Genomic DNA, 13,956 nt, shown 5'->3' with positions numbered 1-13,956 from the left:
TTCAAATACTCTCTTGTGCAATGCTGAATAAATAATTCACCATGCTTTGGCTTTACCCTAGTACGGCAAACTTCTGCTTGCTGGTTTGGATTGAGCAGTCCTAAGAGGATAGACTGGACCACACTAGCAGGGAACAGTGTGTGGAGGGACATTCCTTTGGTCGTTCCACTCTAGCACGATATATCAATGCCTTCATCGACTTCATCTGGTTTATTATGTATTACCACTCCCAATTTCTGCCAATCACAGCCTAGGAACTAAATCCAGTGAAATACACCTGAAAACGTACAATTCAGGGTTATTTTCACGGGCAGCATTCTGCACTACCTTGGGCTGCCATGGTTTGGGATTTTAATCATCTTTGACATAAGGAAGAGTATGTGAGGGTCCAAATCAGACTTAATGGTGGGGATGCCAGTGGTAAGATAAAGAGGCTAAGTAGCATCATTAGCTAGTTATGAGAACAAAATCACTGCAGGCTATTTTTGTCCTCTCATTTCTCTAAAATACCAATAGCTGAGCTAAAGCAATTACACTCATTAAAAGGGATTTTATAGGTTTTGTTTTATCAAAGCCCTGATGTTCGAATTAGGATGTCACGGGAGTACAAATGGAAGAATGACTCAATTTTTAAAAAACATTGTGACATGAAAGTAACTAACTAAACCCGTGTCAAATACCCAACAAGATTATCATTTGGGCAAGCATTAACTTTGACCCTGGTCTCAACCTTTAACCCTTCCTCTCTGAACCCTAAAATGTCTGGTCATGCCATAATGCATCCATATTAATCTCTATAAACGTTGATGGCTATGTTAGACTAGATTAGACTAACAATTTACAAAATGTAAAAGAGAGAGAAATAAGATAAAGATAGAATAGTGCATTGTTAGTTCTGTTGAGTATGTATTGTTTATTTGAATGGACCAGACAATCTGCAAATTCCTCAAAAAAAGCATTTTATTTAGGACACAGTACAGTAAACCGTTCGTTTTACAGACATATTGTAGATTGTGACAATCAACTGATTGCTACACCATATTGATGGGAACTACTGTTAGTGTGACCTGGCAGATGTGTATTGTAACTGCACAACTATGGACGATAACGGAGGATCGTTTCTTTACTATCCATCTAGTGTTTGGGTGGATGTTCACCGGTCAGATCTTGGGTCTGGTTACGAGTTGTTTTCCAAAAACACTTTGCAGCATCTCACACATTGTTCGTACACATTTTCAAAGTCTTCCTCATGCCCCTATAAAACAGGGACAAAAGGGAAATCAATTAATTTTGCCCCAAAATATTGTATGAATAAAAGTTATACATTTCTGCTTTTCAGAAAGCTATAAAATAAAAGTTGTGTTCACCAATATTGTTTTTATAAGGCTTTAAATAGTGCCATCAAAATAAGACAGCAGTAAAGAGCCTTTTCCTTGAGCAATGAAACAGTTAATCTTTCTCCAAATCTGGATCAGAACGCCTCTAGTTACTAGCTCAATCATTTCCCAAACCAGTAGAATATAGAGCTGACATTGGATGGGGGGTTTCTTCAGTGACGTTTCCCCCCCCAAAACCCACACAGTTCTGGCTAATTGGCTCGTGATTACATTAGCCAATAATAGAGAAGAAAACAGCCCAAGCCAACTTTCCAGGCCCACCATAAATAACGTTACACCTTTCAGAGACCTGTAACACCAATCCAAAGTGCCAAAAGGGCATGTTTTGTCCTTTGAAATGTTCAGCATTTCTCTCTCCTGTTGTTGTGGCAAACTAATTTAAAACTCAAATTTACACTGTGTGAATATTAATGTTAAAACATCAAGAAGAGACTCTTTCCAGTAAAATATACCAAACAGAGAGAGATGCAATAAAAAACAACAACAATAGATGTAATATCTGTCCACATGCATTGGTAAAACACAGACAGTCCATTGTACTTGCCGGTTGGGGACTCCTAAAGCGATGATCTCATATTCATAAAAAAATCATATCTGTAACAACCAGGGAAGATGGCCGACAACGGCATGTAACACTAACTTTAAAAAGTTCATCCAAAAATGAAAGATATTTTCTTTCCTCAGAAATGGTCTAGGAGTAGAGTGCACATGCTGTTTTGTAATACATTTTAAAGTGTTTTTTACTTGTTCAGGCCATTGTAAAAGGTAAAAGCCGTCTGAAAAATGGTATTGTTTTTTATAACGGACTGCTCGTTTTATACCATACTGGAACTAAAATCAAAAGCAGAAACGTTCAGAAATGAGTCCCTGTGCAAAATGTACTTGGACACATTTGACAGTTAGCCTTTTAATATACTCCTTCGCTGGCAGGAGAACAGCCAACCACACCTGAAGACTCTTAACACCCACCCAGTTCCTCCACCCCCTCCAACCCCCAAACCCAGTCTCTGATCCAAACAAAAAGGCTCCAAACGAAGTCTTTGGAACCCCATTCAGCTACGTCCTCCTCAGAGCTTGTCATCGGCTCTAAGGTTGGACTGAATTTATGTCTCAATTTATTTAAAAAACAGCCGTCTGGCTCTAGTCCTTTACTGTGCTTCTCTGCCATGCGTTGTGGCGACGGATGACGGACCACAGCCCAGTGCTGTCAACACGCCAAAATATTTATTTACTCGCCTCTGAAACCATGTTTAAGGCTAAGCTCCCTCTGGCTACCACACACTCACAGCTGGTGTTAAAGGTCCACTGCAGAAATTTTCATCTCAATAGCAAATCATTTCTGGGTAACAATTAGATACCTTACTGTGACTGTTTCTAATTGAAATGATCAAAACGAAACAAAAATTGCTTCTTAGCAAAGAGTCATTTCTCAAGCAAGAATTTTTCTAGGGCTGTTGTAGTGGTCTAAGTGGGGAGGGGAAAACGGAAAACTAGCTGTTATTGGCAGAGAGGTTTAGAACTCTTATTGGTCTATTAACTCATTTACTGCCTGGTGAAGCCAAAACTCCATCCCACCAAAACAGGCTGAAATTCCAGGCGTTTTCTTTTTTTTTCAAACAGCTCTTACACTAAAAGGATATTATCATTTTCACAATATTTTTACAACCTCAGTGTGGAAACATATATAAAACATAGGAAAATCACATTTTTGACAGCACTGGGATTTTAACACACAGGGACAGACAGCCAAGAAGAGGGACACATGATTGAGCCAGAATACACACAGACACTTCATTTTGGTCAACCACAACCATCGCAACATTAATAATTTTACCGTCATTATTCTATCAAAAGGGTATTTCCTGAAACCCTAATAGAAACATCTCAATTACCCACACATGACATTATGCGATCAGAGGTCTACCCGCAACATGCATGTCCCTAGTCAAGACCACACAACAAATTCATTCATTTATTATTTTAACAAGAATATAGGACAGGGGATATGATTTATGTAGCATTCCTCATCAAACCAAACATGCAGTTTGCCTGCATTTTCACATTCCTGAAACATTTCCCTCCTTTTTTCTAATTATCTTCCTTCGCAACCATCAGCAGAGACCGTAGTAGACCAACAGCAGAGACCGTAGTAGACCAACAGCAGAGACCGTAGTAGACCAACAGCAGAGACCGTAGTAGATCAACAGCAGAGACCGTAGTAGACCAACAGCAGAGACCGTAGTAGACCAACAGCAGAGACCGTAGTAGACCAACAGCAGAGACCGTAGTAGACCAACAACTGGACTTCAACTATCAAACTAACTGCCCTTCTCCTCCCCCCCCCCCCCCCCCCTCGCTCATCACATCCATGTAAAATTCAATCTACTCTGCACAAACCAACTGGCCTCCACTTCCGATGCCATTTGGCAGGACTTACGAATGCATAGGAAGCATTTAAAGCTGGGAAAAGTTAACAAAGCCATTAAACATGTTGTGAGATGGTAAAGGAGGGGCTGCAGAGAGACTTGAGGACACAGGACATTAGTGATGGGGAACAAAAAATCGATAGTTACAGTACCAGTCAAAAGTTTGGACATACCTACTCATTCCAGGGATTTTCTTGTCTCATTGTTTTGTTGAAAAACAAATGATACTCCCACTAAGCGCAAACCAGATGGGATGGCGTATCGCTGCTGAATGCTGTTTCCATATGTGTTATTTCATAGTTTTGATGTCTTCACCATTATTCTACAACGTAGAAAATAGTAAAAATAAAGAAAACCCCTTGAATGAGTAGGCGTCCAAACTTTTGACTAGTACTGTATATATCAGGATATTATTTTTGACAATATATTTGCGCTAGTTGGCTGTAACTGAACCAAAACTCCAGTATTTTTCCTTCATAGCTTGTTCTCCATATTTTTAAGTAGGGAGACAATTTGTTTTTTCTCATGGCTCTCTTGTCCCTCTGCAGCAGTGTGAGCAATAATGTTTGGAACATCAAATTGCAATAAAATAAAATGATCGAATCACAATACATATAGAATTGTGAGAATCACAATATATATATCGTATCGGCACCAAAGTATAGTGATAATATCGTATCGTAATAATATTGTATCTCAGGACATGAGGAAGACAATATCTTGCTACTGTTTTCCCACCAGAAACCAATTGTTCCATACAGTGGTTTTAACTGGGGATGACTTTTTTACACTAGGCAAGTTAGTTAAAAACAAATGATTATTTACAATGACGGCCTACCGCGGCCAAACCTGGACGACGCTGGGCCAATTGTGCACCGCTCTATGGGACTCCCAATCAAGGCCGGATTTGAACCAGGGACTGTGACGCCTCTTGTACTGAGATGCAGTGCCTTAGAGCGCTGCGTCACTCGGGAGTCCAGAGTGAGGCTTAGGCATAGATAGTGCTGGTGTGAGGACACAAGGACTCTGAATTATGGGAGTTAACATGGAAACTTACCCTGTAGAGATCAGGACATTGTTCTACTGAATGTGTTACCTTATCTCGCTGTAAGTGTATGGATTCATGTAGCCTACAGTACTTTAGAATAATGTTGGTGGGTTAAGCCATATGCAGTCATGTTGCTTTTTTATTCACAACGCGAGCAGCAGAATCGTTTTTTTGTCTAAACCTAGTAACCCAGTTGTGATAGGCTCCTTAGTACTGGTGGGAAAACGCTGTCAGTGCAGTAGACTTACGTAGTATGGGTCTTTGATGATCAGTTGTTTCTCTGGGTCGTACGAGCCCAGCAGCTCAATCTTGGCTTTGCTGTTTTTCACAGAGTTTGCCTTCTTTTTCAGGTCACTGTAAAGAGAGAGAAAAGTCAGAGACGGTTAGGATGTGTTCCTGTGACAATACTAAAATCAAATACCACCAGTGCTATTTTGGACCATATATCTGACAGACTTTTACAAATGTAACCACCCATTTCATAGAACAACTTTTATTGTGGTATAAATGGCCATCTGTCCATAACAAATGGAACCAAATTAAAAAGGTTTAATAAGTCTTAAACACCCATTTTGTTGGTTTGGTGTTTCTGTTACACGCAAGAGCCCATCACAGACAACACATCTATTCTATTCCAAGTTTTCAAAATGGCTTACTGTGGTATACGCTATCAGTGCAAAACAAGTCAAACTGAAACCAAATATCAATATATGAGAATTTATTTGTGACTAAATCGTTTTGACAGTTACTTAAAGGCTACACAACTTCTTCAAACACGTCCTCACAATCCAACTGTGGAAATGAGTCTTTTATTGACTTTACTGGTTTCTTTTATTTTGATGCTTGGGTAATTGGGCTTATAAATACAACAATACACTCAGACAGTAATAAAAGCAGCGTGGAAGGATCCATGCACCAAGCCTGGCTGGAAACCAGACCACAGGGGTTTAGAAATGTAGCGGATGGATAAAAAATAAAAAACTATTACTAACCCAGGCACTAAAACAAAGCGGTTGCCAGGTCCTTCCCATTGTAAGTAGTGTAATGGCTCAAATGAAATGGCCAGCCATACTGCTTGGACTGAGAGGGGACTGACTCCCCCACAGTGAGGGTATGGGGCCAAGCTGGGAAGCTTCCAATACTGGGAATGGGACTAAAAAACAGGGAACTACCGCCCCACTGCCACCTCCCGTGCCTAACCCTGTGGTAGAGCAACGCCCCCCTGACGCTTTCATTGGGGGGGGGGGGTTAAGGTTAGTTCTATAGCACTGTATTGTAAATGTAGAATGCAGCAGAGCTGAAAGGGCTCCTGGTTCCCACTGACTAAACTGAAATGTAAAAGCACTATAATCCAACACAATAATAACACATGTAAAACCTAACTGGTGATGGTTAATTAGGTCATTGGTAATAATTGGCGGGGAGTTTAGGTTAATCTCTTTCTCTCGCTAGCCAACCAAATACTTGGAGAGAGAAACAGAATGGAGGAAGGGAAAAGTCGCCCCCAAACAGAAAAGACGAGGCATCCAAAGACCTCAGTAAGCTGCTTACAGACCGCACCGCCTTAGGCATGTGATCTCTAAATGATCCCTGAACGTTCAAAGTAGCAAGAAATATCCCTCCCCCTGCCCAGGCTTCACATGCAAACAGCTTAGGGACACTCACTTGTTAGACAGACTTTACCCCTACACTTTACATAGACATTGAGGTGTACATGTCTGCCTGTATGTCACGTGGGCATCTGTGTGTGTGTACACAATATACGTCTCCACAATCGCCAAGGCATCCCCTTACCTGACCCGTTGCAGGGAAAGCCTAACTTTAACATACAATGACATTTTGAATGGACAACAGCCATCCCCGAGTTCCTGATATAAAGTTTGGATCTGACAATTACCTCGTTCCTATTGTACTTTTATTGCTCGGTCTGTTCTGTCTATCTCAATATCCCGTGCCATTTCTACACTCCGCATAAGCTCTTCTCTGACTTAGTTTGTGACCCCGGTAATCATGTTTGGGTAAGTGCCATAGGGTCATAGAACAAGTAAACCCCAGGATGTTACTTACTTAAAAAAATATATTTTTACTCCAATAATTTTGAATGGCAGCCCGGAATAGAATAGACTTGTCATGATGTCATGGCACAGAACACCGTTCTGTGAGTCAAGAGTGTCCATGCAGATGTTGCAAATTGTGTTCACCCCACTCTTGAACAAAGGAAGACGACCGAGCACACACACACACACACACACATATATATACACGCATGGACGGACACACATGGACTCACACATGAACATAGGGTTAAGATGCATATACCTCAAATTGCTCTCATCCATGCACAGAATGTAGTCAAATGACATAAAATCCTCCTTTGTCACCTAGAAGAAAAAAAACACAGAAGACAAAATGTTAACATTGGTACTGGTGTGTGTTGACAACAAAAGACTGGCTGTTGTAATTTCTCTATAAAGTTTAACTGTCAGGCACTAGGCCCTATATAACTTCTGCCTGGTATATGTGTTCCATTACAGTGGTAAAGACCTTTCCCTGGTTCTTGTTGAGTCAAATTGAGAGGTTCTAGAGAACTCCGAGAGAGAAGAGGAAGGAGAAAGAGAGGGGTAGCGAGAGAGAGATGGAGAGGAGCGGTGTCTGGGTACCTCCATGTTCAGGGTTATGAAAGGGATCAAAGCAGTACATCTTCCAAGTACAGTGCATTCAGAAAGTATTCAGACCCTTTGACTTTTTCCACATTGTGTTACGTTACAGCCTTATTCTCAAATTGATTAAATGAATCATTTTCAATCTACACTAAATACCCCATAATGATAAAGTGTAAACCGGCTTTACATTTTTTGCAAAAGTATAAAAAATATAAAACAGAAATACCTTATTTACATAAGTATTTGTTATGAGACTTGAAATTAACCTCAGGTGCTTCCTTTTTTGGTACCATCCCTAAGGTGAAGCATGGTGGTGGCAGCATCATGCTGCGGGGATGTTTTTCAGCGGCAGGGATTGTGAGACTAGTCAGGATTGAGGGAAAGCTGAACGGAGCAAACTACAGAGAGATCCTTGATGAAAACCAGCTCCAGAGCGCTCAGAACCGAAGGCGAAGGGTCGCCTTCCAACAGGACAATGACCCTAAGCACACAGCCAAGACAATGCAGGAGTGGCTTCGGGACAAGTCTCTGTATGTCCTTGAGTGGCCCAGCCAAAGCCCGGACTTTAACCCGATCTAACATTCTGGAGAGACCCCATCCAACCTGACAAAGCTTGAGAGGATCTGCAGAGAAGAATGTGAGAAACTCCACAAACACAGGTGTGCCAAGCTTGTAGCATCATAACCAAGAAGATTCGAGGCTGTAATTGCTGCTAAACATGCTTCAACAAAGTCATGAGTAAAGGGTCTGAATACTTATGTAAATTAAATATCTGTTTTTATAATTGTAATGCATTTTCACAAATTTCTGAAAACCTGTTTTTGCGTTGTCATTATGGGGTAGTGTGTGTGGATTGATGAGAAGAAAAAACAAATTTAATCAATTTTAGAATAAGGCTGAGCGTAACAAAATGTGGGGAGAAAAAAAAAATCGGGGGATCTGAATACTTTCTGAATGCACTGTATGTCAATCTTGCAACACTTACTCAGCAGCCATGACTCAGGAGAGAGTGAGGCCATGCCTCACTTATGGTTTGAAAGGGTTTCTAGGGTGGGACTTGGGAATGGAGAGGTTAAAAGAGTGAAGAGAAAGAAGTAGAGGGAGTGAAGACAGAAAGAGCAATTTACATGAAAGCTCGCCAAAACATGGCCATTCCAGATTTGTATAATAAGAGTATATAATAACTAGGTGTTGTGTATGTAGTATCCAAAAACCCTTGCAAAATCAAAGTTAAGTTGGCAAAATGTCAAATTCCATTCACTGCTATTTCAACTCTGTAGTTCCCCGCTTGGGCTTTACAGCACAAACACCAACACACAATATTTGTCTTCTCCCTTTGCAATAATCTCTGGTCAAAATCCTCATGTGAACCCCCTCCACAATGCAGCGATAGAGCCTGGTTGGATTTCTGGAATTTTTGACTGACAGTCAGGGAGGCTGTTATATGAGGAACGGTTAGGAGGGGAGAGATATAAGGAGAAATAAGGGAGAACGATGACCTGGTCTGAGGGCAGACAGATAAAAAGTTCCGAAACCGCGTGGAGTTGAGTTATTGTATGACTCTTGGTGAGCAGTGAGTTTGAGCAGGGAACTGTCTGCTTACAAGAGCTCAGTCTAAAGCTACAGTAAGTAAAATGTGGTGATGGGAATTGGGATGACACCCAGACTGAACAAAAATGATGCTTGATTCTGACAATTTGCATTCATGGCAAAAAATCATATCAGTATTTTCTGAGGCAAGCCGAGACATTACATTAGAGGCAAGGAACAGTGAGTTAAAGTTCACTGAAATTAGCAGGGAACGGGGGGAACAGAGAGCGAGAGAGAGAAACTCAGAGCTTGTCAAAGTTCATTGCGTGGAGACATGGGTGGCTCAGAGCCAGGGCAGCGTTGAGCTCCCATCCCTAATTTCTGGAGATTAGAACGGGGTTGGCCTCTATCCGTTATGAGAGACAAACCAACATGACGGCAGCTCCCCTTCCCAGCATTGGGTCAGGGAGGGCACCAGAGAGCTGGCAGGAGAGACAGGGAGAGCTGGAAAAACTTGAGAGAAAAAGACCAGCAAAACATGAGGCCCACTAACACAGTTGGCAATATGGTTTGGGTGAAATCCATTTAAATTCCAGTCAATTAAAAAAGTAAACCAAATTACACATTTTCCAAAATGAAAAGGGTAGAATGGAATTAACCCCAAGCTTGTCTCTTTCAATAGACGGAGTAGATTTGGAGAGCCTAGATACCAGACTTCATAACATCTTGGTGTGATTTAGCAGCGTCTATCAGGATGCAATACTAAGCATTGGCAATACAAGTTAGTACTGCTAGGAAAGTCATTGTGCTCGAGTGTTTTATTCATGGGATTTAGGCTAATACAGCCAACTCACACACACACTCCCCCCCAAACACACACTATCCATGCCACACACATTTTTATAGTCTCCAAAGTGACCCAGCAAGGACCCCAGGGTGACTGATGTATCATATACCTGTCGGGCCCTGTGTTTTGTTTCAATGCCATGTGTCCTCAGGCAGGCCAGACCACGGGCGTCCGGGGAGCTGCCTGTGTTCCAGTCAGTCGTGGCACCACTGTCTATGACCCACTGCAACAACAGAGAACACAAGAGCTAGCTAGCTAATGCTAACAGGAAGGATAAAGGGGTTGGTCGTACCTGCCTGGCTACATGCCTCATGGGCACCCCGTGTTTCTTCATGCAGGCTTGACCACGGTGGTCTGGAGGGTTGCCTATCTCATAGGTGGAGGTGGCAGCACTGTCTATCCTCCACTATGCAGAGCAGGAGAACAGCAACAACAAAGCAAAATGTATTCATATGCACACAATGACTCAGCACATGCAGCACATTAGAGCAATCTAATAATAGGTTGAAAGAGTTCAGTCTAATTTGTTTGTTTCCTTAGCCTATACTGTTAAAAATGCATCTCCATCTCTAGAAGCAGAAGACTACAGAGCTGGTCATCTCCGTATACCCGTCGCAAGATCCACTGGTTGATGCTGATTTGCAAAACCCTCTTAGGCCTCACTCTCCCCTATCGGAGATATCTAATGCAGCCCTCATCCTGCACATACAACATCCGTTATGCCAGTCACATTCTGTTAAAGGTCCCCAAAGCACATACATCCCTGGGTCGCTCCTCTTTTCAGTTCACTGCAGCTAGTGACTGGAACAAGCTGCAACAAACACTCAAACTGGACAGTTTCATCTCCATCTCTTCATTCAAAGACTCAATCATGGATACTCTAACAGAGTTGTGGCTGCTTCGTGTGATGTACTGTCTCTACCTTCTTGCCCTTTGTGCTGTTGTCTGTGTCCAATAATGTCTGTACCCTGTTTTGTGCTGCTACCATGTTGTGTTGTTGTTATGTTGTGTTGCTGCCATGCCGTGTTGTTGTCTTAGGTCTCTCTTTATGTAGTGTTGTCTCTATTGTTGTGATGTGTGTTTTGCCCTATATTTGTATTTAATTCATTTTTATTTTGAATCCCAGCCCCCGTCCCCGCAGGAGGCCTTTTGGTAGGCCGTCATTGTAAATAAGAATTTGTTCTTAACTGACTTGCCTAGTTAAATAAAGTTTAAAAAAAATATATATATATATTTTTAAACCGTTTGGAATATGATGCAGTAGGGGGAAAAAAGTTTATCAATCAAAAGAGTACAGTAGCTCAACAAACGTGCAACATATGTGGGGCGAAGTCTACACAAAACAAGTTATATAATATATGCATTACTTCTATGTAACAGAGCTGTCAATATGTTCCTGTGAAGATCTACCCACACATATACATTTAGGTCTTTACCTTGTCAACAACACCAGCATCTGTCGCCATTTTCCTGAAGACGGCTTCGGCGATGGGGGACCTGCAAATGTTCCCTGTTCAAAAAAATGACACATAATAAGCTGACTACCATTAGAGTGCTTGGCTAAATTAGGTCACGTTGCTTGCTTCACCAGTACCACTTCCTCATAACTCCGCTCATACCGAGGCTCGAACCTAGGACCTCTGCCTCGCAAACACATATGACCACCCTCCTGAAGCGTCTTACCCAGTCGAGCCACAGAAAAGTTTGCTATTTGGTAGCGCTAGTGGAGATACCCATCTGCTACACTTGCATCAGCAAAAACGGATTATCTCACAATATCCCCTGGAGTCTTAGTGAATATCTAGCCTATATTTCTGAATGAAAAATAATAATTTAACTTGTTGAGACCCAATTGAGTCAGCTACAGTGTTTGATTGGAGGTATTACATGGCAATGTAGTCACGTTTTACATTATGCAATCTGAACAATGGAACGTCGTTGAAATGAAATTTCAAATGAACAGTTCAATATAACATATTGGAAACATGAGAAACTTTTGATAGCTGGCTGTTGACTACAAAATTAATTCCCATAATCACCTTAGCCTGCCTGGCTATGGCACATGATCTTCGTACATAATTTTACATTGGACTCTACTGTCCAAAGGTCTTACGCCGTGGTATAATCATTGAGCAACCTTTTCATTGCCTTTGCATTTCAGATAAAGAGAATCTGGTGATATATTAGTAAGGGATATTAGGCAAGTTTGATGAGTAGTCACTAGTTTGTGAAAGAACTGCGTGGCCCAACTGCATGAACTAATGGACAGATTCCAAACTAAATCATGGCAGTAAATGTAAGGTTTTAGTATTGCAAGTTGGATACAGAAATTGATATGTGCAATTTAGTTAGCTAGCTAACTAACTACAATAGCGGTTGCAATAGTTATTGTACCAACGTTTTCAGTGGTTTAACAGCTAGTTACTCAGTAACTACTGGAGCTAGCATAGCATAGCACCCGTTAGCATCACTTGCCATTCACGTACAAACGGCAGTCAGTTCCAAGTGTATGACAATTTTTTGAATGTATTATCACCTTGACACACCATTGACTCGTTATGTGCATGAAATCACAGAGACTGTGGTCTTTTTCTTGGTCGTTTCTTACCCAGACACACGAACAGAACAGATTTTCCACTGCTGGCTGCCATTTTGCTTTTAGGGTCTTATGTCAGTATCACTCGATTTGTCTAGAAGGGATACAGTTTATGTCAGAATTTATATTTCGGAGCAGGTTAGGAGAATTTACGCGGCAGGTTTACGCAGCAGTTTGCTGTTTACGTAGCAGTTTGAGATAATTGGGTTAAGGTCAGAAAAATAGTTAGGGTTAAAATCAACTTTTGACCTTATTTTGACATAGAATGTATCCCATCTAGCCTTGTTCACATCACTAGCACGTTCTTCTTCTTCTAGTTTTCAGGCAGACAAGACGCTTTGTTGCATATTGCTGGCGTTTACAGGTTGGAGTGTGAATTTCACATTTGTTCACAAAAACGGGAAAAGGAGAATGGGAAAAATACATTGCACCGCCATCTAACCCTACTGTACATACAGCTTACATACACTTAGGTTGGAGTCATTAAAACTTGTTTTTCAACCACTCCACAAATGTCTTGTTAACAAACAATAGTTTTGGTAAGTCGGTTAGGACATCAACTTTGTGCATGACACAAGTAATTTTTCCAACAATTGTTTACAGACAAATTATTTCACTTATAATTCACTGTATCACAATTCCAGTGGGTCAGAAGTTTACATACACTAAGTTGACTGTGCATGGAGGTTGGAGTTGCACCTGTGGATATATTTCAAGGCCTATCTTCAAACTCACTGCCTCTTTGCTTGACATCATGGGAAAACCAAAAGAAATCAGCCAAGACCCAAAAAATTGTAGACCTCCTGGTTCATCCTTGGGAGCAATTTTCAAACGCCTGAAGGTACCAAGTTCATCTATACAAACAATAGTACACAAGTATAAACACCATGTGACCACGCATCCGTCATACCGCTCAGGAAGGAGACGCGTTCTGTCTCCTAGAGATTAACGTATTGTGGTGCGAAAAGTGCAAATCAATCCCAGAACAACAGCAAAGGACCTTGTGAAGATGCTGGAGGAAACAGGTACAAAAGTATCTATATCCACAGTAAAACGAGTCCTATATCGACATAACCTGAAAGGCCACTCAGCAAGGAAGAAGCCACTGCTCCAAAACCTCCATAAAAAAGCCAGACTACGGTTTGCAACTGCACATGGGGACAAAGATCGTACCTTCTGGAGAAATGTCCTCTGGACTGATGAAAGAAAAATAGAACTGTTTGACCATAATGACCATTGTTATGTTTGGAGGAAAAAGGGGGAGGCTTCAAGCCGAAGAACACCATTCCAACCGTGAAGCACGGGGGTGGCAGCATCACGTTGCGGGGATGCTTTGCTGCAGGAGGGACTGGTGCACTTCACAAAATAGATGGCATCCTGAGGAAGGAAAATGATGTCGATATATTGAAGCAACATCTCAAGACATCAGTTAAAGCTTAGTCGCAAATG

At 41.4% G+C, this 13,956-nt stretch overlaps 1 protein-coding gene across 2 annotated transcripts; it reads right to left on the bottom strand.

Moving 5' to 3' along the window:
• Positions 1–942: 942 nt before the first annotated feature.
• acp1 (acid phosphatase 1) lies at positions 943–12,795 on the bottom strand. 2 transcript variants are annotated; one of them, XM_020455270.2, is made up of 6 exons: positions 12,520–12,795; positions 11,348–11,421; positions 10,021–10,134; positions 7,191–7,252; positions 5,120–5,225; positions 943–1,255 (listed from the first exon to the last, which is right to left on the bottom strand). In XM_020455270.2, exons 1-6 carry the CDS (start codon positions 12,560–12,562, stop codon positions 1,178–1,180), a joined length of 477 nt encoding a protein of 158 aa, XP_020310859.1. In that variant the 5' UTR covers positions 12,563–12,795; the 3' UTR covers positions 943–1,177. The 2 variants fall into 2 exon arrangements, with proteins under 2 accessions (XP_020310859.1, XP_020310860.1); XM_020455271.2 differs by lacking the exon at positions 10,021–10,134 and adding an exon at positions 10,204–10,317 and having other exon boundaries at positions 12,520–12,646.
• Between the last annotated feature and the right edge of the window lie 1,161 nt (positions 12,796–13,956).

The sequence above is a fragment of the Oncorhynchus kisutch genome, linkage group LG21 (assembly GCF_002021735.2).
Source record: "Oncorhynchus kisutch isolate 150728-3 linkage group LG21, Okis_V2, whole genome shotgun sequence".
NCBI lineage: Eukaryota > Metazoa > Chordata > Actinopteri > Salmoniformes > Salmonidae > Oncorhynchus > Oncorhynchus kisutch.
This window is presented reverse-complemented; position numbering and strand designations above follow the sequence as displayed.